At 41.1% G+C, this 26,605-nt stretch overlaps 1 protein-coding gene and 1 pseudogene across 2 annotated transcripts in view; both read left to right on the top strand.

The window, feature by feature from the left end:
* Nucleotides 1-449: 449 nt before the first annotated feature.
* PPP2R2B (protein phosphatase 2 regulatory subunit Bbeta) overlaps nucleotides 450-26,605 on the top strand; it is a 342,291-nt gene continuing 316,135 nt past the window's right edge. The window contains exon 1 of one of the 2 annotated variants that reach the window (XM_059698784.1): nucleotides 450-898. In XM_059698784.1, coding sequence (XP_059554767.1) covers nucleotides 825-898 — 74 coding nt within the window. In that variant the 5' untranslated portion in view covers nucleotides 450-824. The remainder of the gene's footprint in view (nucleotides 899-26,605) is intronic. The other variant, XM_059698785.1, reaches the window with a different exon arrangement.
* LOC132236185 (U2 spliceosomal RNA) lies at nucleotides 24,540-24,640 on the top strand (annotated as a pseudogene).

Raw genomic sequence — 26,605 nt, 5'->3', positions numbered from 1 at the left:
GGGTTTAGTCTCTATTGTTGTGCTGTGTCTTTAAACTTGTACAGCAAATAACCCAGAACCAAGTGGTTTCCTCGGTGTGAGGGTCAGCAGGAAGGAAAAAAAAAGCCGTGGTGGAACACAGAATCTGTCTGTGTTAGCCCTCTGTCACCGGCTACTCAACCCAGCTTTCGGCTTCACCTACATGATAAATGGTCCTATTGTTTGGGTTTCGTATTAAAAAAAATAGAGCTAAATCTAGATTAGGCAAGGACAGAGACCCATTTCATTGCACTGTACTTTAATATTCCTGAGACCCATGGCATTGCGGGTGGCTCCTTTTAACGGCCATCCCTCTCCAGGGCAGAACACTGTGCTGTCTTTGTTTCATCTGATCTTTCTGCTAAATAAGAGATGGTCACTTATCCTCACGACTCCCATCTCCTGCTGGATTTCTATTGCTAGAAGAGAAACTGACCACACGGGGAAAGGTAGAGGCTTCAGGCAGGGCAGTTCCGCGTGTGTTTACAGGCAGCACTGACTTACTCAGCAAATCCTGCTCGGAGGAGCTGCGGCCAATGAAGAGCCTATATCCCGGCTTGCTTGGGGGCTTCTGAGTTTGAGCTGCATGCAGAAATGTAAGGCAGTGCTTCCTGGCGCTGATGGCAAAATGGGACCCAGCTCCAGTCCTTCCTCGGGCTGCCCAGCTCTGCAGATCTGGGAGAGAACCTACCTACACATATTGGTGATGTAGCCAGCTTTAAAGGCCAGCAGAATCCTGATGGATTCAGGAGACTGGTTTGTTCTTTAGCTTTTTATTTTTTATTTTGTATTTGTTGGAAGATGAAATGCTTCTCTCGTTACCTGCCTTACATCTTCAGACCTCCGAATACCATCCTCTCCTCCAGCTGCCACACGGAAGGTACAGACCAGAGAGGGAGAGTGTCTGGGTGGGTGGGAAAAAGTGGGCTGGTATATGACTTCCCACAGGCTCTGCTGATGCCGTTTTCTGTAGCTACTAGATGACTGTCGTTCCTGGCAAAAACTGGGAGCTGACAGCTTAGATCTGCTTCTAGAATCACTCTGTCTTCTTACGAGGAAAGGGGAGTCTTTTCTGAAGAGCAGGATAATGTTGCAAAGGTGATCTCAAAGCTGATACAGCTGATGAGAAAAATAATCAGAAACATTTTGCCAGTTTCCCTTGTTCTACTTAACATGCAAACAAGTAATTGGAACTAATGTTAAGGGGGGAAAATTTGCTGTAGGTACTGCCACGTATGTTTATCCAAGCTCTCTGTTTTTGTCACTGTCTGTTTAATAACTTGGTGCCTGCCCAAGAAAGCAATTAGCAAAATAGAATTAGCTCACTCCACGACTGTGGAGTGCCGATTGTCGGATTGGTTTGCTGCGAGTCTGTACTTGGGTTGCAGAGCAGGGAGAACACAGCTCACTTTCAGCACTTGCTGGGAATGTGGTTTGTGGGGGAGGGGGGGCGGGGGTCCAGAGTTAGGGCCTTAACATGAGGATGAACTGAGCCTTATGCAAACAGTCCCCCGTACCTGGTCCTGCTGCCTTCTAACCTAGCATGATATGCGCGTGTGTGTGTTTGTGTGTGTGTGTGCGCACTTTCTCTCTCTCTCTCTCTCTCTCTCTCTCTCTCTCTCTCTCTCTCTCTCTCTCTCTCTCTCTCTCTCTCTCTCTCTCTCTGTACCTTGTATACATTCTGGCCACTCGCCTTGCACTGAGCACTGCAGGTTTCAGAATTTCTAGAGTCATTAGCTGCTTGTGCATCTTGTGTATGTGATTTGCCTGTTTCTTTTGATCTGGCACATCCCTGGGAAAAGAGCAGTTTCAAGATAAGCAACTGGCTGGCTGTTTTTCAGCCGTGGGGGTTGTCCTACAAGAGGTACTGGATTGAAGAGGACCCGTGATGGTGAGGGGCTGCCACACTCCTCCAAAACTGAGCCCGTGGTTGTCACCCACAGAGCAGGAGCCTGGGGTTGGGGGCTGTGTATATAAAGTGAGAGGAGCATTTATTATACCAGAAGGTAATTTTCAATCAGTACCCCCAGGAAAAGACAGTAGACATTTAGGATCACCCTTAAATTGAGGCTGAAGATGGTATTTCATAAACATTGCTATTGCATAGATTTTTTTTCAATTCGATATTTCCCTTAAAACTGTTATTGGTGTCTAAAGGAAATGATCCATTGAGAGATCTTTCTTCCCCCATGGAGAGGAACTTAGTAAGTCCCTATGAGTCTTGGGGAAAGGTGGCGGGTGGCAGGGGTAGAAATCTCCAGGGGAGCTTTCCAAATACGAAAGATCTAAACTCATGTAGGGAGCTGCCTTGATAACGTGTCTGCTCTTTCTGATCAGTTCCCCGTCCTGTCCTCCCAGTGTAGACTTTGAGAACCCAAACACATGGTCTCCTCAATTGCTATTTTGGATGTAAACCAAACTAAAGATCATCCCTCATAGAGACAAAAACACCACAATAAGAACTTTCTTGGACTGTTTTTTCAATCATATTTAACTGATTTATTCCATCAAAATAAAAATTCCATTTTATTCATGTCAAAACAAACAACCTCTGATTCAACAACTATCACCAGATTTAGGAGTGGGAAGTGAAGGGACATGTCTTTAAATTTGTTATAAACCCAATTAAGGCTATGGGCAAGGGTAATAGCATCTGTCAAACACTGACATCATGGAGGAGGCCTGGGCTTAGTGGAAAGGCATGAGTTAAATACCAGGCAAGCAGGGCCAAGTCATGTAATGGCTCTGCCCAATTTTATCCATAAAATGGAAATAAAAAGACCTACTCCCAGGATGCTGAGAATTAAATATGATAAAAGTTCTCCATAGAGCTCATCTGATAGAGGTTACCTGTTTTTGAGTCCCATGCCCCATGCATTTTCTTAGATATCTGTTTTTTTTTATTTATTACACTATCTTTAGCAATGAGTCATGTTCTCAAATACATCACAGTGTCACTAGAAACTAGTTACACTTACTTAGAGTTTGTCTGAGGAGGAAAATATGTCAGAATGCATCTGAGTTTGCATTTTTCTTTTCATGTTATTAGCAATCTTGTCACTGTGTAGTCTATGCTGGAAAAGTTACGGCTGTGAACTTCATATTTTACTTAATTGAAGAAGTGGAGAATGATTTGCATATATCCCTGTGAAAATTAAATAAGTACAAATGACTCAAACAATCTTAAAAGTAATTCTAGAATAATTTTAAGAGCTTCCACAATTCCTGGGTTTCTTAGGGGGTGGAACATCCTACTTAAAAGACTTGGGTTGTCCTTTCAGCTTTGTCTTGACATTGTTTTTTCAACACAGGAAGATTACAGGCTTTGAATCCTAGCTCTGCCACATACCACCTGAGTGATGGTCAGCAGTTATTTACCCTCTCTGTGCCTCAGTTTCCCATTTGTAATACATGGGTAATCATACTCCAGTGGGTGGTTACAAAGAAATACATTCACATTTGTATGACACAGAGTGATGATGGTGATGATGATGATGATGATAATCAGCCTTCACTGTACTGTACGTACTGTGTCCAAGACATGATCTAAGCATGTCATATATAGTGACACATTTGTACATAGGGTAAATCAACAATATGGAGTCTATAAGCATGAGTTCTTTTTCTCAGCCCTCAAGCCTGTTTCCTCATCCGTCAGATACAGAGTTGGTTCTCCATATTATAGTCAAAATAATTGTAATAACATAATCATGCTACCACCTCAGCCCCTCAAACACACTTGCATTTAGCACCTCCCCATGGCTTCCCATCGCCTACCAAGCCCTGCATATTCTGGCCCCTGCCTGACTTCCTGCCTGGCCTCCAGCCACACAGGCCTTCTTTGGTTTCTCAGTATTTTCCCTCCAACCACAGTCTTCGGAGATGCTCCTCTCTTCCCGCAGCCCCATTTCTTGTTAATTGTAGCCCTGAACTCTTAGCTCAAGCTGAGAAGCCATCCTGGACCCTCAGCTGATCACAGCTCTTCAAGAACTGGGTTGCTTACTTCAGAGGACCTATTCTAGTTTGTTGAGTATGAATAGACTCATGTAACTGTTTCATTAACATCCATCTCCCTGCTGGACCAAAAGCTTCATGGGAGCAGGGACCACATGTAAATTTGCTCTCTCTTGTGCCCCCAGCACTAGAACACACCAAGTAGTTCACAAGCACTTCAGACATTTTTAGTGAATGAGAAGATGACAAATACCAAGGCTGTGGGTAGGGAAAACTTAAAAACAAATGTGAAAAACATTCTGCAAGATGTTAGCTCCCACATGAGTGCCAGTTGTTTCAACCATTGCTGGTTGGGAACTTTCTGAGGCCATACTTGAGGGGACTGGTTTTATCACCATGCTCTATTTTAACTTGAAATAAAAAGATGCAAACAGAAAAAAAAAGGAAGGACAACTAGATCATGTTAATGCACAAACAGGGCTTTAGGAAGACATTTGGCCTGTCTTCCTTCTCGGTGGACCTCATTAAGGGAGCACAGAACTTCCTTCCCCGGGTGGGGAAGGATTCAACCAGCAAAATGATTTCAGGATTCAAAGAACAGCCAAAAAGGACAGGAGAGAGAGGATGGGGGAACCCACAGCAATGAGAGAGCTGTGAAGTCTGAGGAACCTTACCTGATACTGACCAGTGGGCCTAATTTGGCACCAGACCTTCTTGCAGGCCAGCTAACAGATGACTAGAGGCACTTTCTTGTCCTAAAGGGACAAGGGTGATGTGCCTGGCCACGTGCCATTTCCTCTCCCTGCATTATCTTTGCTGTGTTTCTATGCTGTGACCCCCTATTCGACCTTTAGAACTCAGCTCAAACCTTTCTAGGAAGCCTCGCTCTGCAGCGCCAAAGATGGAGTGTTTGTGATGAGTCACACAGTCATAGTGGGAAGAAGAAATGTGAGTGAGAAGCAGAGAGGCACCACCAGGCTCGTGGGTCCCTGGCTGTGGGCTGAGGGCCGTGCCTGTGCAGTCTCATCTGCTCCTCTCACAATGTCTGTCTGTACCAGATGCTGTCATCTCCACGTGACACACCTGACTTGCCAGAGCCACAGTTAGGAAAGTGGCAGAGGAAAGACTCAAGTCCAAACTATCTGAATCAAACATCAATGCCCTTAACCTTTACGTTGAACATTTATTTCTGAGTATTACTGTGAAAACAGCCTTCGGATTATATCGAAACAGACTATTTACATGTCTATCTCCTGGTGGCCAGGAGCAGCCTGGGCCCAGGGATTCCGCCCTGTTGGTTTTCTGTTTCTGCATCCTGCTTAGCACAGAGCTGTATTCTGCACAGATGCTCAAGACATTCTTCTTAAATGAAGGAATGGATGAGAGAGTGAATACAAAAACTCATCCGTCTCTATCAGTCATGCTCCTTCCAGAGGGGGAAACTTCTGGAGGCAGAATATTTTCCAAAGACACCCAAAAGCAGGCTTGCTGGAAGTCTACACACACACACACACGGAAAATACACATTTTTCTAACTCATTATTATGCATAAATAATAATAAAAAATAATAAGTAAAGCTTACAATGCTCACTATCTGCTAGGCACAATTGCACTGTGTGCATGTATATATGTTCCTCACAACAATCCTGTGAGGTCAGTACTGTTATTATCTTCATTTTATATATGAGGAAACCAAGACACAGAGAAGTTAGGTAACTTGTCCAAGGTCACACAGCTGTTAAGCACAAGGGTTAGGATTAGAACTCATGCAGTCTGGTTCAGAGGTAGATACTAAGAAAGAATTTATGACTATATTTGTGCCTTGGTACATGTTTATGGAGTTCTTATTTTTCACATTTTTTGAATTCTCCACTCAAGCCCTTCCATGTATTTAGAACCAATCTAGTATTCAGGCCCATGTTAAATGCAGCTTCACTCACAGCTTTCCTTGATTACTCGTTTTCTCATCACCACAAACATACACCAGCATTTAAGGTCTTTCCTAATGCACATCTGTCACATGGAGATAATATTATACCACTGGAAGGGTTGTTGTAAGGATTGAGACAAAATCTTACATTGTCTGACATTGCCTTTTTTTTTTACATTTTTATGTACAATAGATTAATTGTCCCTACTTTCATCTAAGGCCAACCCTCCACTTGTGAGCTAGACCCCACCCCTGGACCCCTATTCAAGCTCCTCACTCTGCAATTGATCCTCCCCACCCCTGTCTCTGTTGTCACCAAGTCTTTCCTCTCTACAGAATCATTTTTGCAATCCACAAACGTGTATATTTTCTCACTGTAAATTCTCATGCTATGCTCCTATGTCCCTCTCCAGCTACTGCCATTGCACCAATGATCACTCTCGTCTTGTTCTTGAAAGAGTTTCTTGTCTTGGTCTCAAGGCCCACACTTTCTCTCTGTTTCCTTCTCCCTCACTGGCTAGTCCTTCTCAGACTTCCCTGCTGATTCCTGATCATCCTCCTGAATTGTAAATATTAGAGCCCAGGGCTCAGTCCTCTCCTTGCAATCTCTGCTTGCTCCTAGGTCAGTGGTCATCAAATTGCGGCTCGCGAGCCACATGCGGCTCTTTGGCCCCTTAAGTGTGGCTCTTCCTAAGCCTTAGGGGTACCCTAATTAAGTTAATAACAATGTACCTACCTATATAGTTTAAGTTTTAAAAATTTGGCTCTCAAAAGAAATTTCAATCATTGTACTGTTGATATTTGGCTCTGTTGACTAATGAGTTTGCCGACCACTGTCCTAGGTGATCTCAGCTAGTCCCCTGGTCTTAAATATCATCTATTCAACTTATATATCCAGCTCCAACCTCTCACCTAAAATGTAAACTGTACATCCAACTACCTACCCAACATTCCCACTGGAATGCACAATAGAGATCTCAAAACAGAACTGGTTTCCTCTCAGGAAAAACAGTTTATCCAGCATTCGCCTCCAACTCAGTTAAATGAGAACTACATTCTCCTAGTTACTCAAGTCAAAGACCTTGGAGTCATCCTTCATCTCCTTCTTTCTCTCATATCCTTCTTCCAATCCTCTGACCTAATATAAACATATCAAGAATCCAGTCATGTCTAATCATATCCATCACTCAAATTTCCCTTTATCAGAAAGGCCTTTCTTGGCCTTCCTACCTAAAATTAATCTCTCTCTCTCTCTCTCTCTCTCTCTCTCTCTCTCTCTCTCTCTCTTCCCCACCTCCCTCCCTCTCCATCCCCAGTTACTTTTACCCTGCTTTATTTTTACTCCATAGCATTCATCTTTACCTGACATGTTGTATATCCATTTACTTATTTGTTTCCTATAGTAGGTAGATATTTTAGCCAGTACTTGACTATAGGAAAAGTCATTAAATTTCTTGGGCTTTAGCTTTGTCATCTATATAATGAGGAATAAAAATGATGCACATATCAAAGAGTTGCTTTGGTGAATAAAAGTGATCATTTATACAAAGTATATAGTGTAGCACCCAGTGCAGATTAAAAGCTCAATATAATAATAGCTGTGGTATTACTAATGTGATGCTTATTGGTGGAGGCCCCAGAAATCAACTTTTGCCTTGTGTACTTTGAACGCTTGATGATGGAAAGAATCCTGGGCCAGTCAACGGATAGATACCTAGATTCTGGTTCTCCTGTGACATCGCTATACCTTGGGAAACTGTCTAATCCTGCTGGGCCTTGGAGTTCAATGGGAATATCATAAAAGCCAGTGGTGTCGGTGTGAGTTAAGTGATAGTACTCCTGATAGTCCCCTTCTTGAATTTCCCATATTAAATCAGAAGCTGGGCGGGATAATCCATTTTTAGGAGGTCCTAGTGAGATCTGTAAGGAACGTAGCAGCTGATAAGACATAAGGAGGACAGAAACTAATGTTGAAAAGAGTCTACTGAGAGCCAAGCACTGTCCATGCATTATTACCACCTGGGTTCATTATAGCAACAATGCTGCGTGGTCACAACCACAATTTACAGGTGAAGATACTGAGAATGGACTGGAGAGACAAAATATCTGGTTGGAAAAGACTTTGGCTTGGGAATCAGATAAACCAGACGTCCAAATGTGACTAAAATGTTTGTTTTCTCAACTGTAAAACGGAAGTAACACTGCTTTGTGTTCATATTTTTTGTATGGATTAAAGACATTGAGTGGAATGGGCCTAGTAGCCACTTAGTGAGTGGTATCTTTGTACTTATTGTGATGATATCTTTGTCCTGGTCCTACAGTGGTAACACCAAGCTGGACTGGTTGCAGCTCCTGGTTTCCTCGCATTCCATCATGTTCCCATCAAAAAGACATTGTGTTTTTCATTCTTTGATTCTTTCAACCTCTATCACCTTTACTGGTGCTTGCTCATAATATGCACTGGTCAGTGCTGCTCTGATTTGTGTTTCTGAATTTATTGTTTGTCTTGGGTACTTGTGCCCCAAGGCAATTCCTTCATTTTGACTCAATTTTAGAAATCTAATAGAAAAATCACCGGCAGTGAAATCATCAGCATCGTTAGAGAGACTGGCCCATTAGTTTTCTGAGTCATTGTTTCTTCACTGGCAGATTGAGCTGGGAGAAAAGATGGGCTGAAATGGCCAGGGCCTTTATGTTCACAAGTGTCTGCAAAAGTAGTTAGTAGGAAGAGCATCCTGGTTTCAAAGATGTGCATGAACACCTCTGGATCCTATTGTTGATACATGGGAGTGTCACCTTTCTAGAATTTTTAGAAGCCAAGTGAATAGTCAGTGAACCTCCTTGAAAGAGAAGTTATTCACGTATTCAAAAAGTACACATCCTGCAGAACATCTCTATGATGTATCAGATATGGTCTAGGCCAGTGGTTGGCAAATCGCGGCTTGCGAGCCACATGCGGCTCTTTGGCCCCTTGAGTGTGGCTCTTCCACAAAATACCACGTGCGGGTGTGCACGTACAGTGAGATTGAAGTCGGTTTTCGGCCTGGGTGCGGGGGGGGGGGGGGGGGGAGGGGGCGGGCAGAGGGAAGGCGCACACGCGATTCATGCATGAGTTGAGGATGGGAGAGTTGGAAGGGGTTGACCTCAGCGATCGTACCTCAATCAGACTGAGGATGTTTTTAGCAAAGGCCAGCTTAGGAGTACCCTAATTAAGTTAATAACAATGTACCTACCTATATAGTTTAAGTTTAAAAAAATTGGCTCTCAAAAGAAATTTCAATCGTTGTACTGTTGATATTTGGCCCTGTTAACTAATGAGTTTGCCGACCACTGGCCTAGACCAGTGGTCAAATATCAACAGTACAACGATTGAAATTTCTTTTGAGAGCCAAATTTTTAAAAGTTAAACTATATAGGTAGGTACATTGTTATTAACTTAATTAGGGTACTCCTAAGGCTTAGGAAGAGCCACACTCAAGGGGCCAAAGAGCCGCATGTGGCTCGCGAGCTGCAGTTTGCCAACCACGGGTCTAGGCAATGGAGTCACCAGTGGTCAAAATAGATATGGTTCCTGACCTGCTGGAAGACAATTAAGTTAATCAAGTTAATGAAAACTGGCAGGTCCTGCAATAGAGAGGGCATGATATGTATTAGGACAAGGTCTGAGAGAGTTTGGGGATGACTATGAAGGTCAGGACGTCTTCTCTGAAGTGTCATTTGAGCTGAGAGCTGAAGGATAACTAAAACTTAACGGGGCAGAATGAGAGAATTTTCCAGGGGAAGGAGAGGGTGTTTGCAAGGCCCTGTCGCCAGAGGGTTATGGTGAATGGTAGGTCCTCAAGGAGGCCAGTGTGGCTGGAGCATGAGACCAGGGAGTACAGTAAAGAATGAGGCTAGCCGGAACCGGTTTGGCTCAGTGGATGGAGCGTCGACCTGCAGACTGAAAGGTCCCAGGTTCGATTCCGGTCAAGGGCATGTACCTTGGTTGCGGGCACATCCCCAGTGGGAGGTGTGCAGGAGGCAGCTGATCGATGTTTCTCTCTCGTTGATGTTTCTGGCTCTCTATCTCTCTTCCTTCCACTCTGTAAAAAAATCAATAAAATATATTTTTTTAAAAAATAAAAAATAAAAAAATAAAGCTCTCCAAAAAAAAAAAAAAAAAAAGAATGAGGCTAGACTAGAGTGGTGTGACCCTGCATGTCTCTGTGATATTAGTTTAAGGAGTTTGGTCTTAATCCAAAGAGCAACTGGAACTTATCAAAGGGTATAAATTTGCAGAAGAAACTGATCATATTTGCAACATGAGAAGCCTCTTCTGACTACTATGAGAAGAGCTAAGAGGTGGATGGACATATTTCACCGAGTTGGCCACTCAAAGCAGAGCTATGTGCTTGCTAGAAGCAGTCCTTATCATTAAACTGCAGCAGACTCATAGGCGGCAGAGCTAAGTGTGCCCAGAACTCCTCAAGGTGTATTTGCATCTGAATAGAACCATCTTATAAGCGCTAAAACCTGTCCATTGTTTTGACATCCAGACAAAGACAGATTTCTTCTCAATGAGCAACGGCAGGAACACTCTATGCTCTGTTTGGAGGAGGCAGTAAACATTCCAGGCTCTGAAAAGTAGAGTGAGTTTGCTCTTTCAGGCACAGCACTTGCAAAACACGATATTTAGAAGGAAAAGAAAAGCTTAGGACAAAACCACTGAGAATGCTTTCATCTCATGTTTATTTGGCAAGAAATAGCTCCTGTATCAAAGCGTCTAGATTGAATGGTACATATGCTCTGCGGTGTATATGCACATATAAGCAGCAAGGTGGCCCTGTCAGGAGAAAGTCAATCAAAAGTCAGCCTTATGAGCAAAGGTTAGGAAGCTATGTGCTACCTTAATTATTAATTCATTTTTTTCAGGGTTCTATACTCTATGTCTAAGCAGGTGGGTGGGAACCTCAAATGCAAATCCCTGTGGAAGCCAACCAGGTAGCATTGGAAGGGCATGATATTGGCTATCATGAAATTGTGTGTGCCTAAAAGTGGCACAACTCAGTTAAAGACATAGGCTACCTGTGTCCATCCTATGGGAAAGAATCATAGAATTTCTATCTGGAAGAAAACCTCTGAAACCATCTCATCCAGGGTCCGTAAAACCCCTGGCAACATTCCTGAACAAAGTAGTGATGGAGAGCTAGCTCCCTGCCAAAGGTGGCCACTCTCCTTCCAGACAATGCTGACTGTGCCTAGATCTTGAATCTGTTTCTTAGAATCACATCATAAATCTGAGGCTTTGTCCTCATAACAGTCCTAGATGTGTATGAGAATGGTTTTCATGCCCCATGTAGAGTCAAGATCCCAAGTTCCTTCAAGCAGCCTCTTATGACTTCACCGACAGCCAGGGTGATAATAAGGAACATTGAGGTGCCAGGCCCCACTGCTAAGTGTTTTAATGTATTAGCTCATTTAGTTCTCATAGCAATCCAGTGAAGAGGAAACTTTCATTATCCCCACTTTACAGATGCAGGCAGTGAGGCCCAGAAAATGAAATAACTTGCCCCAAATTACACGGTTAGTTAGTAAGCAGCAGAGGCAGAACTTGAACCCGGGCAGGCTGGCTCCTCTGATATAGAGGGAAAAGCAAAGGCATTGCAGTCACAGTCTTGTCTTTGAATCCAAGTCCCAAATCTTCCCATGGCCAACTGATTGCTCAAGACTAAGCTTCCATGTCTTCATCCATGAGATGATGATCATGGACCCTACCCCAGGGTTATGAGGAGAGTAAATAAAATAACGTATGCAAAGCAGTGCCTTGCACATACTACACTCTCATTTAAGACTCAGGAAGTCCATGTGTGAATAAACCAAGGAAGACTTTCTGGGACTGACTTCCCTGGCAAAGCTTTCTTACTCTTTGCCCCAGCTCTCAAGGAAAATACCTATTTTATGTTGCTCTCAGGAGGTCAGCAAGGAACAGGGAGTCACCACATCAACAAAAGACAATCGACTGAAATAAAGATAATAGTATAATATTTTATCACCACAAAGCATTGCTTCCCTCCCTCCAGTCCAGAATCTAGAGTATCCTGCAGCCTAGAAATAAAGCAAATAAGCTACTAGGTAGTCGTCATGTGAATTATGTGACTTCTCTGTTCAAACCACTCCAATGGCTTCCCATTTTACTCAGTAAAACCTAAAGTCCTTCCATGGCCAACAAGTCCTAGGGGATTATCTCCTGTAACTTTCCTCTTCAGGAACCACAGTGGCCTCCTCACATTCCTCACACACACCAAGCACATTCCCCTTGGTCCTTGTTCCCTCTGCTGGGAATGTTATTCCCCTAACTACATGGTTCTCTCCCTCCCGTCTTTTTAGTCCTTGCACAGATATCATCCTTCTCGTAGGCCTGCCTGCCTACCCAATCAGAAAAGGCACACCTCCCAGCACTGCCCACCACCTGGCTTCCTGTGTTTTATATCTGCACTTGTTTCCCCTCGCTGGACAATAGCCCCATGAGAGCAGGGGCTTTGACTTTTTGCTCTGTACCAGGGATGTAATAGGTGGTGATACATCTTTGTTGAATAAATGGTGAATGGTCAAGGTTAATAGCAGCAGCAGGCAAGGGGGGTGACCCACAAGAGTTTTGCCTTCTCTTAGGACAGTGGTTCCCACGTGTTAGTATACACAAGGATTATCTGCAGCGCTTGGTTTGAAATGCAGCTTTGGGAACTCGCACACTGTTCCCTAAAACCTTTGATCAGTACATGCTGGGTGGAGCTCAAGAACACCCACTTTCAAAGCACTCCAGCGCCTGTTGAGGAAAGAATACCAAGGGCAGTATTCAAGAAACACCGTGCTAGGATAGCAGAAAGTCAACAACAGAGCAGCAGCAGCAGCGAATTTTGCATGGTTTCCTTCCTCCCTCCATGTCTAAGATGTGGGAACTCTAGACTTAGCATCAGAGAGCGATGCTGATGGAGATAAGGGGTTAGGTGCACTGTGCATAAACACCCTGATCCTAAGTGTCCAGTGGAGATGGTGTGGCTGCAGACCTGGGAAGGGAAGGGTCCTAGAAGTGAACTCAGAAGCAGAGGGCAACATGAACTTCTGCCCTTGCCTGTACGCAGAGCAGTTTTCCGAATGGCTGCTGCAGTCTGTGAATCCAGGAGGACACCCCTTTGGTCCTGGGGATTTGCATCAAACCAGAGAGCCAGAGCTCAGTGAGGCACTGAAGCCCTGCTCAGAGCCCCGCCCTGCATCCTGCAGAGAGATTAAGCGAACTGCGGCAAAGCACAGAGCTAATGGGGTAAGGGCTGGGCCTGAAACCCAGCCTGTGGCTCCACTGGGGTGTTTTGGCCTCACACCCTCTGAAAGCGCTTTGGCTGCTCCTGGCAATCCTGTGAATGTGTTCCAATGAAATGCTGGCCTGAGTGAAGACTTTCTAGAAGTTGGGGGGAAGCCCTCAAGGACACATTGTGAAGAGTTTGCCTCCTTTGTGCTGCAGAGTCTTGATAAACCCTGCGGAGAGAACCAGCTTCCAGGTACTTTTCAATGGCTGAGCCAAGTATGTGCAATGGCACCATTATTTTACAGTTTTTAAGAGAAGCTCATTTTTCTTTGAAATTGGCCTTAGTTACACACAGAATGTGCTCAAAAGACTCTTACCTTGTATTAAACCTTCACAATGTTCTCACATTGGGTGCCTAACAAGGTAATTGAGGACCAGGGTATATGATATGCATTTCCTCACCTTGTGCCTCTTTTAATGCCTCAAAGCAATGGGCCAACCATGAATGTTGGATGGGGATCTGGGGCAGCCAGATATGGCCTAAACTGCTTTCCCATAATTCCTCCTATTGCAATCTCAAACACACTACTGTGCCAAGTTGCATTTCATTTTCCTCTCCCCCATGGAACTGGCCCAGCCTAAGCTTGCTGCGCATGCTGGGAGCAGCCTCCTCCAAATTCACTTCATCTGAACTTACGTTCAGTCTTGTTTGGAAATTGTGTTTTGCCTTTGATTCAGAGAAATTCAAACTGAGATGATAAATGCAAATGATTCTATAGGTGAAGCAGTAGCCAAGGCTTTAGTTAAGATTCTCAATTGATCCTCCAATATGTGCTGGGCATCACACAAAGTTATGTATTGGATAAGTACTATCAGGTCATAGCATAGACCTCAGTGAAGTGACTAAAGTTCAAGGCTCCCAGTGATACACAACCTTCATTTAAAGAACCACTTCCTAGCAAAACCAAATTTTAAAACATGGAAGAAGAAAGGCATTGTCCACTCTATAGAGATTTTAGCTCCTTAAAAATTAAGCTCCCAAAGTTCGTAACTTTACAGGGTAAACAAATGAAATAAGGTACATTCCAGGCAGCTGAATCGGTGCCTGGAACTTAGCAGGAACTCAATAAACGCCTGCTCCATTCTCTCTTTCCATTGGCCTTTGTCTACAGACACAACTGAGTGTTGGCTCATTTGTTTGTTCGTTCATTACATTTTTCTTGAGTACCTACTATGTGTTTAGCATGGGTCTAGATACTGAGTATTCGGTGGGTATGAAGACAGGTGGGTCCTTCCTCTAATGGACCTTATGTTCTGGTGGGGGAAATAGGTTGAAAGATTTCTGAATAATCTAGTGAAAAATAATTTCCCCAAATCTTTATGATTTGGGTGCCATTGACGTCCTTAAAAAATTTTAAGTGTAACTTAGTAGAGGCAGCCCTCATATTATCCTCATCTAATTGATTCTAGGCTCTGGACAATGCTTTCCCCAGGGAGATGGTTGGGACTATAATATATAAATAGTGCTCCTCCATCATTCTTTTTCTCCCTCTTATAGCATTTTTCACCACTAGTCAAATTATACATTTATTTATTATGTTGCTTAACCTACAAGAATGTAAGCTCTCTGAGAACAAGGTTTGTCTTCTTCCGGGCACCATCCCCAATTTTTTTAAATAGTGTTCAAACCATAGAACCCAAAAAATACTTATTGACTGAATTACATTACTACACACCTAGGGAAATACCAGGGACCAGGATGCTAATGGGTCAAAGAGCCTAGCTTCTAAAAATAGCCCCTAATTTTAATGCAATCTGAGTTGTCAGCTTCTCCATGACCCAGGGGAGCAATGATTCACTGGGAGGATCTGATCTAATCAATACAGAATATTGCATTCATTTATTATTCATTTATTCATTCAACAAATATTTACCAGGTCCTGACTCCATGCCAGATAGCGTATTAGATGCTGGTATACACTGGTGAATAAAAGCGACACGGTCCCTACCCTCAGAAGTTTAGTCTTGTCATTAATCATTCTAATTATTTTTAAAAATATTTGTATTGATTTTAGAAAGGAGTGAAGAGAGAGAGAGAGAAGCATCAATGATGAGAGGGAATCATTGATCCACTGCCTCTTGCATGCCCCCTACTAGGGATTGAGCCCACAATTTGGGCATGTGCCCTGATCAGGAATTGAACCTTTAGGTTCATAGGTTGATGCTCAACCACTGAGCCACACAAGCTGGACAGTCATTATAATTCTTATAAGAAGTATCTTATCACCAGCTTCAGCAATTCGTCTTTTTATGTAAGTCTGAAGAGTAGAGTGTAGAGAATAAAATAAAACCTTCTGGCATTGTGTCCATGAGTGGGCAGTTAGGAAATGCTATCCCCTGCCTGACTCATCCCTCCTCACACCACTCCTGGAGATGGGTGGTTTGCAGTGCAGTTCGACAGATGGGGCACATGAACATCTCCCCATGGCACACCAGGCTTCCTCTCTCGCCCTGCACCCACGTGCACGCATGTGAGCACAAACACACACTACCCAATATAAAACTCTCCTTCCACGCCAAAAACCCATCCTGAAGAACTGAAAATACAATCCCAAGAGGCATAAGGAGCCCAAGGTAGATAGGAATAAGAACTTGCCAACCTTGACACCTCTTCCCAGCATGCAATATCACACCCTCAGTTTGCCAGCTGCTTGTTTGCAAGACAAACTATTGTGCTGAGGATGTATTTTATTTTAAAAAGGAGGCTTAGGCACCTTCTGCACAAGGAAATGTCAGAGTGTTCAGTGGCAGAGGAGCTGAGTTCATATATATCATCTCCCAGATTCAAGGATAAGTTCCATCCTACTTAGGCTTTCGTGGACAATTTACTCACATGGAGCTCAGTCCCTTCGATCATGATGTCAGGAGTTACTCTATGTTGAGTCTGGTCTGATTTAACCTAAGTTAGCCTGTGGTATAAACTCATTTAAACTGTTAATCCTACAGCTCCTTTCATTGAGATTTAACTGTTTCATACATATCTTTACATTGTTTCCCCAAAGATACTGAAGGTCCGCTCAAGACTTGGGTGTCAGCATGCTTGGATTCTCAAGTTAGACTGACTGGGTTCATCTGACTCTACTACATGCAAACTTGAGCAAAGTTACTTAACCCGTATGACATATGGTTTGCTCATCTATAAAACTGGGCTCATAATAATACCTTCCTCAGAAGGCCGGTGTGGGATTAAATGAGCTAATTAATAGAAAGTGGTTAACAAAATTCCTGACACAGTTAATTTGCCTAATAATATCTGCTAATGCTCTTTTTGCTATTTACCTTCCATTGCATCCACTGCTGGCTGATCAAGACAGAAAGTAAGTCATCACTAAATTGTTACTGATTCAAAGGACAGCCTTCCTGATGATATGATGGATTTTAAGGTTGAGTTGGATCTTCCAAATACATCAAAATAGCCACTTTTTATATCTTTATACCCCGAGAGAACTAAATGAGAACCATATTAATGAGAACTAAAGTATTATTAAAATACTTTTTAAAATTCTTCAACATGATTATATCTTCATGATGCCAAAATAACCAGATAGAAAACTAAATTTTAGCCAATTATCTAGATATCTAAACTCTCCATTTTCTTCAGTTTTTACCAAAACATTTAAGATTGCATGGGGACAGTCCTTTATCTTCCTAAGATTTGTCTTAACTTTTTTCCTCTCTCCCTAGCCTCTCCTATTTCAAACTGAACACTCCTTGACAGTATGTAAATTAGTTTCTACTTCACATGTAATTTTGTTTTGGAAAGCAGAATGAATTGGTCACGCTAAGCCCCAAGATTAATTGGTCAAGCAAAGTCAGCCTTTCTGGACTCAAAGCCTTGAGAGTCCACTAATTAGAGAGTTTTCTAACCAAAGAAGAGATTCACAGACAATGACCTGACTTTGGTTTGTCCTTCCTTCTGGGGATGATGTTGAACCAGCTGAGTTCAGAGTTTGCTACCAAAGTTTTATCCTGTCATTATGATATGGGTTGCATTCTCCCTCTGTCTCTCTCTCTTTCTGTTTTTCTTTCTCTCTTTCTCTTCTACATCAGTGACAACCATAGAATTGTTTCTTGGTTCCAAACCTCACACTGAATGGATTATTATATGGATTATAATAGCATTTAATACAGATGGTTGATGTAATAAATAAATGTGATAATCCAGCACATTGTCTGGCACCAAAATATGTTAAATAATTTTTATTACATGAAGTTAGTAATAAATCTGTAAGGAGAGAGAGAGAGCATAAGCAAGGGGGAAAATAATGGGTTTTAAACTTTACTTGCTCTATTCCTTTTTAAGTAAAGAAAGAATAAACAAGAACTCATCCCAAATAAATAACATTTGAAACTGCAATGGTGTGAGAAATTGAGAGCATCTCTCTTTAACACATACATTCACTTATATATCCCACAAATAAGTAACGAGCACCTACTGTGTGGCCTATATTATTTTAGATGCTGGGGAAGTGATAGTGAGTAAGACAATCAAAAGAAAAAAATCAAATATGTAAGAACTGTGGAGAAAATAATACAGGGCAACGTGATCATGAAAGGTAGGGTGGTCAGGCAAACCTGAGTCTGGAAGAATGTGAGGTCATCAGTCACACAAAAACCAGGAAAGAAGAGCCTCCAGACAGAGGGAATATCAAGCAAAAGGGACCATCGCAGCAATGAACTTGTGATGTCACCATAAGAGAAAGCAGGGAAATGTGGTCAGAGCCTAGTTAGCATAGGAGAGAGTGCTGGGACCCACTGTCATAAAGGAAGGCAGGGCCAGACCATGTACAGCCGCCAAGGCTATGATGAGGAGCTTGGTTTTATTTAAGTGTAATTTGGACAGTTTCAACAGGTCAGGGACATAATATTCTTTGTGTTTGGCTGCTCTGTGGATCATATAGGAAGCCTATCAGAGTTGATTAGAAACAGAGGAAAGAGGCTTGAATTAGGAGGCAGCAGAGGTAATGGAGAAAAAAGAATAGATTTGGAATAAATTATCTTGGAGCTAGAGTTGATAGGGTTATTGATGGCTTGAGTAAGTAAGTGGAGTGTCAACAAGAGGGCTATCTGAGTGGCATCCCTATAATGAATGTTGACTTGCTGTGTAGGATTTCGTGCAGCAAAGAATGAAGATGAAACTTAAATCTCAAACTCACACCCCTTCCAACTCCACTCTGGCCAGATGCCATCTCAACAAAAAGAGGCACAGTGTAGCTATGGATATCTTCTCCCATCCATTCTACAAATAGCCACTCAATCTCTACACTATGTTCTGGACCAAGCTATGGGTACTGGTCAAACATAGACATATCTCTGTTCTAATGGAACTTATGCTCTAATGGGAAGAAATAAACTGTAAATAATAAGTAAATATAATAAAGAATCGGATATCTAAAACAACTGCTGATAAAATAAGAACAGAATGATGCATTAGTAACTGTGTTTACTGTATTGGAATAATTGTTTGGGGGGGGGGGCAATATTTATAGGTTGTGCAGATGAAGGACCAGCAAAAGAGGCCGAAACAGCCAGACTTAAAGGTAAAAACAGGCGATTGTGGCATGACTGAGTAGATAAGCTGAGCCCTCTCCCCCATCTTCTTCCCTCTAGCCCTTCATCCTCAGGGAATTCCAGATAATGACTTTGCCTTTAATGTATACAACGGAAACTCAGGTAGGGTCCAGCATTATGACCCTGCCCTTTGCTGATGTAGGGTGGTACCCTCGAGATCAGAATTCATCCAGCCCAAGCCATCTAGATGAGTAATTGCTTTGCTGTTGGAGGCAGGACAAGGCCCTGCATTGTGGGAGCTCTGACATAAATTGTGATCTCCCCTCTTTTAAGCCAGTGGACATCTGAATCTGTGGTGCCCTCCGAAGCTGGCAGAGAGGTATCTGATATGCCAACTACATCCAAGTATCCCAACCAGGCAACATAATGGGCTCTTTTCTAGGGGAATACAAACAACAAGGGAAAGCTTCTAGGGACAGTGCAGCTATGCAGAACCTAGATAATCTCATACTTCTTGTAACAACACAGATATTATAATGATCATACATAGGACAGATGGGTTGGTGGAGGTTGAAGGGGAGAGGGAGGGTGGGGAAAAAAAGGTAAATTTTGAAGTCATATCATAGCAACAGATGAAAATATTAGGCTAAAAGAATAAAGCGTTCAGTAATTCCAGTGAAAAACTCAGTTAATGGATTTAAGAGCTACTATACTAGCGTAGTAGAGCTGATAACTCCCAGGAAGTCAGGTCAACAATAATAAAAAAAAATATCCAGACTTAAACAAGTAAGGAAAAAAGTATGAAAAATAATAAAACAACCTAAAAGATACATGAGACATGGTATTTCGGTTTAACATTTATAATTGAATTTCAGAAATTTGAAGAGAAAGTGAGAATGGGCTCACTCAGTACTTGGCTGAAATTTCTCTAAAATTTATGAAAGTCATTGGACTACGGATTTAAGAAGTATTATTAGCTCCAATAAAAAAATACAAATAAAACATTAGCTAAATACATCACATTTATTTATTCATTAACTTGGTAGATATATGTGTTATTTCCAGTTTCTGACTATTTAGTGAATAAAGCTACTGTGATAACTCTGTTACAAAAGCTTTTTGTGGACACATGCTTTGATTTCCAAAGTAGCGGTATCATTTTACACTCTCATCAGCAGCATATAAAAGTTACAGTAGCTTTACATACCAGCCAACACTTGCAATTACCAATCTTTTTAATTTTAGGCATTCTACTGGCTGTGTAGTAGTAACTTACAGTGGTTTTAATTTTCATTTCCCTAGTGGCTAAAGATGTGAAGCATTTGTTCATGTGCTTATTGGCAATTTGTTCATTTTTGAGAAATATTTATTTAAGTAGTTTGCCTATTTTTACAGCCTTATTGTGGCCTAATTGACACAATTAAGTACATTTTGACATGTATACAGCTATGAAACTATCACCAATGAGGAAAATAGAAATATCACCCCCAAAAAGTTTCCTTGTGCCCCTTTGTAATCCCTCCTTTTCTCTGATCTGCTTTCTGCCATGATAGGTTAGTTTGTACTTTCTAGAATCTTATGTATATAGAATCATAACTTTCTGGAATTTCATGTATATAGAATCAGACAGTATGTATTTTTTTCTGGTTCTTTTCAATCAGCATCATCGTTTTGAGAATCATCAATGTTGCTGTGATATCAACAGTTCAATATTTTTAATACTGAGAACTGATCATTCTATGGATATACCATACTTTATCTACCTATTGATGGATATTTGAGTTGTTTCAAGTTTGGGATAAATAAAGCAGCCATGAACATCTTCCTATGGACATATGCTTTCTTTTTTTGCTGGCAAATACCTAGGCATGGGATGGCTGGATAGAGCAATAGGAGGATAATTTAAGAAACTGCCAAATGGTTCTATAAGGTGGTTGTATCATTTTACATCCCATCAGCAATATTTAAAAGTTCCAGTTCCTCCACATTCTCCCCAACACTTGGCAAAGTCAACCTTTTTAATGTGAGCCATTCTGATAGGCATAGAGTGGTATTTCACTGAGATTTTAATTTGTATTTTCCTGATGACTAATAAAGTTGGGCATCCTTTCAGATACTTTTGTCATCTGTATATTTTCCTTGGTGAAGTGTCTGTTCAATATTTTGCCCATTTTTATTAGATTGCTTTCTTATAATTATTATATAATTCTAGATACAAGTCTCTTATCAAATATATAATTTGCAAATATTTTCTCTTAGGCTGTGGCTCATCTTTTGATTCTCTTAACAGTATCTTTTAGAGGACAGAAGTTCTTAATATTTTTCAAGTCAGTGTCTTTTTTTTATGACTTGAAATCAGGTACTGTTAGTCTTCCAACGTTGTTCTTCTTTTTTAAAATAACGTTCTCTCTTCTGGGTCCTTTGGATTTCTACATGAATGTTACAATCAGCTTGTCAACTTCTACAACAAAGGCTGCTGGGATTTTGATTTGGTTTGTAATAAGTTTGTAGATCTATTTGGAAAGATTTCACATCTAAACCTATTGAGTCTTTTACCTGTGAATATGTCATATTTATTCAGATTTCTTAAATTTATCTTGCAAATATGTTTGCTGCAATTATAAATGGCATTTAAAATTTTTCTATTCTAAATAATTTTTGCTAGTGTAAGAAATAAAATCAAATTTTATGTTTTGATTTTAAATTGTGAGCACTTGCTAGATTCGCTTATTAGTTCTACCAGCTTTTTGGTAAGTTCCTTAGGGTATTCTACATTTACAATCATATCATCAGGCAGAGACAGTTTTATTATTTCCTTTGAAATCTTTATTCCTTATTTCTTTTCTTTCCATATTGATCTCTTTTATGATGTTAAATACAAATAGTGAGAGTAAATACCCTTGCCTTGTTCCTAATCTTACAGAAAAATATTCAATATTTTACTATTAAATGTGATGTAAACTATAGGTTTTTGTAGATACTCTATTATTTGAGGATATTTTCTGCAATTCTGAATGGTTGTTATCATGAATAAATGTTGGATTGATCAAACTGATCTATTGACAAGACTTTGCTCGCTTGTTTCCCTTCATTCATTTTGTCTTATTTAATTGTTTGATATTTAAAAATAATTGTTTTTTTTCTCAACATTCTGTCCAGGTTTCTAGTTGTTTACAGTAGAAGGGCTTATCTGGTATCAGTTGCCCAATCATAACCAGAATCCAAAGTCAGAAATTATTTTTTAGCTCTGTGTTTGATAACATATACTTCTAATTCTATGTGCAGAAGGGAGTGCAGTGCGCTAGTTTTGTGGGGACTAAAAGAATGAATGACGATATGGCATTAGGAAGATCATAATATAATTATGGAAACTTTTAGTTACGTAGCCTTTCCTAAACTCTCACTTTTCATGGGAATTTCCTTAGTTTGGTTTAGAAAATTTCTTCCTCTTTTAGTTAGGAACACATATGTCTGAACTTCAAAGATATGACTAATATCAACGAGGCATCAATCTAGAATGATATGACATCATTACTTGAATCATTTGGAATGAAAATAAGTGTATTAATACCAGATTTTGTAAATATGACCTATGAGGTCTTCGTTGTATTGATTGCACCTTCTCTCTCAGTCTCTATCAAAACTCCATAAGCAAAATGATATAATTAAGTAAATTTATAATACTGTTGGTTTATTTTTATCTTTCTTCTATCTCTCCACCCTTCCTGATTCAAGGTGCTAGACCTTGAATTTTCTGTGAGACAGAATACTTTGTTCCACCCTCTTCGATGCAACCCCCAAATCTTTCATGATGTTATGATACCATCACTATTTATTTTATTCATGTATTTACTCAATAAGTAATTTATAAATCACTTATGATTTTTTAGCTTGTTTGATGGGTTCTAGGAATGAAGTAGTCATGTTTCTTATCCCCAATGGAAACTAAAAGTCCTATGAGAGGAGAACCATTTATCAAATACCCCTGTAAATAAAGTGACCAATATGATATGTGCTTTGAACAGTACTTTGAGAGTATATCACTGTGTATATCAGTTTGGGTTCTCCAGGAAGCAAATGCCAAGGTAGATTAAAAATGTTAAGAGATTTATTAAGGAAAATACTTATGGAGGGGAATGGAGAGAGATCATTGGAGTGGGAGAGATGTAGATAATGATGCAAACCTGACACTTATATGAGGAGGGAGTAAAGGAATGAAGATTGGATAGAAAGAACATGAGACTGTTATGAGCTCTCAAAAAGCCTCGACCAGATTAATGGGAGCACCAGTGCAAAAATTGCCTTCTAGAGGAATCCTCTTTTGGTTGAGAATGAACAGATATAGCACGCATGCTGTGCCTGGTTATTGGTTGGGAGCAACCCAGGGAGATTATGGCTTTGTGTTGATGCCATGTTGGATCCTGAAGGTGAGGAAGTTGGAGGATTCCGCTAACTACCTGCCTCACAGCGCATTTTCCCTGAAGGAAGATCTGGGCAGACCACTCCCATAGCTGCCATACAGCACAACTGGATGTAGCCCAGGAAATTGAAGAGGGCTGCTCTAAGACATTTTAAAACAATGTTTAAGTGACAACATAAGGTCACATACTGAGAATGTTTCTTAGACTGGTTGTTGAGACAAGAGCCACTTTGCTGGATCTTGGTGGTAGACCTTGAATTTAAATCACTCTGTGCTTTTGGTGTATCTCCTTTCAAACTAATGGACAGATAAAAAAGTAAAGTGAAAGTATTTAGATCTGACTTCACCAGCATTAGATCTGACTTCACCATGTTTGTGAAGTTCCATCATTTTAGCCATCGTGAAAGCTAAATCTTCCTTCCCACCCATCCCCATGTTAGTGACAAATACCTTTAGGCATACATCTCATTCCAAAAATATTCATTGAGTAACTAATACATTACAAGCATTATCTTAGGAACTTTCTCTTGCTTTGGATGCTAGAACAGGACCCAGAGATAATTTACTTTGAATCTTCTCTGTTTTACTTGATTTTCTTGACCTCGGTGGTGACATTTGCATCTTCCCCAGCCACTGTTGTAAGTAGCTTTGACTGTCGAACAGCAGTTATTTAAATATTTATGGTCATTCTGTTCCAAAACAATATTGAAAGCGGTGGTGCACAGTTTAAGAAATACATAAATGTCAATGGGGAAAATTTATGAATCAGAAGATCTACATTTCTAACTATGTGCCAGATTTCCCATTTATAATTCTTGCAAATGAAACACTTTGGGTAGTCATAAATACTGACCTCTCTGAACCTTCCTCTGTGAATTATGGTCTTGCAGTAATAAACAGAGCACAATATTTGATTTGTAGGCTGAACTATACAAAGCAAGAATGCGATGCTGATGCCTCTGATCATTGCAATTAATTTTAACTGGCAAGGAGGGAGATGCAAGAAGTCTTTTACAGCATCGTCACCTTCTGTTCAGAGTGTGCCTCGTGTCTGCCTTGACACGTTTTCTCCACAGTAGTTGTCCCTGGAACTGTGTCTGGCACCAGGAGGACATCACTAAATATTTGTTTATAAATCGGATAGTCTGAAGCCAGCATGGAACTCTGCCTAATTCAACCCACAACCTTGGTTCTCCTTCAAGGAGTCCCATCAGAAATGAAACATACTCCAGGTCCCAAATAATTTAGTTAACTAATCTGTTTCTTTTTTATCATCATTTCCACATTTACTGTGGAAACTACATTTACTGTAGTTTCTAGAATCTAGATACATGGGATTTCCTATTGAGAAGGGACCTTAGAGGTAATCGCTTCTCGGCCTTTTGGCTAAGATCAAGTGTAGAAGGGACCTTAGAGGTAACAGAATCCAGGATGACAAATAAAATATATTTTATTTTCTAAGCCCAATAGGGAAAAGTGTCTTTTCCAATAAGTGATGTTTCTTAAAGGGGGTGAAGGCCAGGTATTAGCCCTTCAAATTGAGTTCAACTGTCCATCCTGACAGATAACATGAACCTCAGTTCATAGACTTCTAAGCCAGGAAGACACTGTCTTTCAAAGTGGCTCATGTCACTAGATGATGAAAGTCCTTCTATATAATTAGCTGAAATCCAAACTTCTATTCTTTGATTTTAGTTCTGCCTTTTGTGATCCCAAGAAGTAAATCTCTTTCCCATTCTGTATGATAGTGCTTGATCTATTTAAAGACAATTTTCCTGAGTTCCCTTTTCTTTTTGTTAGCCTTCAGTCTTTTAGTATCTTTAATATTCTTATCTATGATGCTTAAAATTATCTGACAGAAGTTCTAAAGCCATAACTGTGGGATGTGTGTGTGTGCGTGCGTGCATGCGCGCACTAGAATACTAGTATAACTCATCTAGGCCTGAAATACATCCTTATATATAAAGCAATATAGTTCTGTCTTTGCCATATTCTAATTTATCTTGGACTTGAATTCCCTGTTAAAGACACTGGTTCTACCTTTCCAGTTTGGGGATCATTCTCCTTGATGGGATAGGTAAGCGATGGACATGCTGGATCAGTGGTCGCAAACTCATTAGTCAACAGAGCCAAATATCAACAGTACAACGATTGAAATTTCCTTTGAGAGCCAAATTTTTTAAACTTAAACTATATAGGTAGGTACATTGTTATTAACTTAATTAGGGTACTCCTAAGCTGGCCTTTGCTAAAAACGTCCTCAATCTGATTGAGGTACATTCGCTGAAGTCGACCCCTTCTAACTCTCCCATCCACACTCGTCTTGTATACTTGTTCCGTCTATCTCCTTTCATTTATCCTTTCTATATGCCCAAACCATCTCAACATACCTTTCTCAATCCTCAACACTACAGCTGGTTGGAAAAATACAGGTAACTTTATGCTTCGAGTGGGTACTTTTGTCACCCGCGCACGATTTGCGGACGCGACTAGCACTAAGCACTGCACAATGCGACTGCTGACTGACTGGCTCACTCAACTCGTGCATGAATCGCGTATCCCGCATCTCCTGTCCCCGACCGACACTCCCCACTTCTTCTAACGCCACTTCTTCAAAACAGACTTGCCCAGGCCCAAAACTGACTTCTGCGCATGGACCACCAAGTTTCAACCGCACTGTATGTGCGCGCCCGCAGGTGGTATTTTGTGGAAGAGCCACACTCAAGGGACCAAAGAGCCGCATGTGGCTCTCGAGCTGCCGTTTGCCGACCACTGTGCTAGATGCTTCTCCTCTCTCACTGTCATCTGTTACCATTCCATCATCTTTGTCAAACAGCAGGCCTCACCCTTTCTTGCTTTTCTCCTTGCTTCCAATCTGATTTTAAATGCTTTTGCCAAATCTAAGAACCACTAAAAGTCTCTATCTTACTTTACATTGCAGCCGTATCGAACACTGTTGATCAGTGCTTCCTTCCTGAAATTTTTACTCCCTTAGCTTCAACAAATTTATTTTCATTTGTTTCTTCTCTCTCTCTCTGTACATCCCTAATATGCTTCCTCTGTGGGCCCCTCCGCCTCTACCTTTTATGCTGTGTTCTCCAGGATTCTGGGCACTGCCTTTGAGTGAGTTTATGCGCTCCCTGGTTAACCACACTATATTCTGATGACACTAAAATGTTATGTGCAGCTCAGATTTCTTCCCTAAGTTTATGACTACGTGTACTGATGTTCCAGGGTGACTAACACCAAACTCATCATCTTCCTCCCACTTGCCCAGCCCCTAATCTCTCCTTGTCATCAATATCCCGTCTCAGTGATTGGTATCACCTTCTTTCTGCACAGTCACCCAAATAGAAGCCGCGGTTCCTCCCTCCTCCCTTCTACTCACCAAATCCTACTGATTTTATTACCTATAGGTTTTTATTCCATCCT

This window comes from Myotis daubentonii, chromosome 5 (assembly GCF_963259705.1).
Source record: "Myotis daubentonii chromosome 5, mMyoDau2.1, whole genome shotgun sequence".
Taxonomy (NCBI): Eukaryota; Metazoa; Chordata; class Mammalia; order Chiroptera; family Vespertilionidae; genus Myotis; species Myotis daubentonii.
Note: the sequence above shows the minus strand (reverse complement) of the source record. Positions and strands in the feature narration are given on the sequence as shown.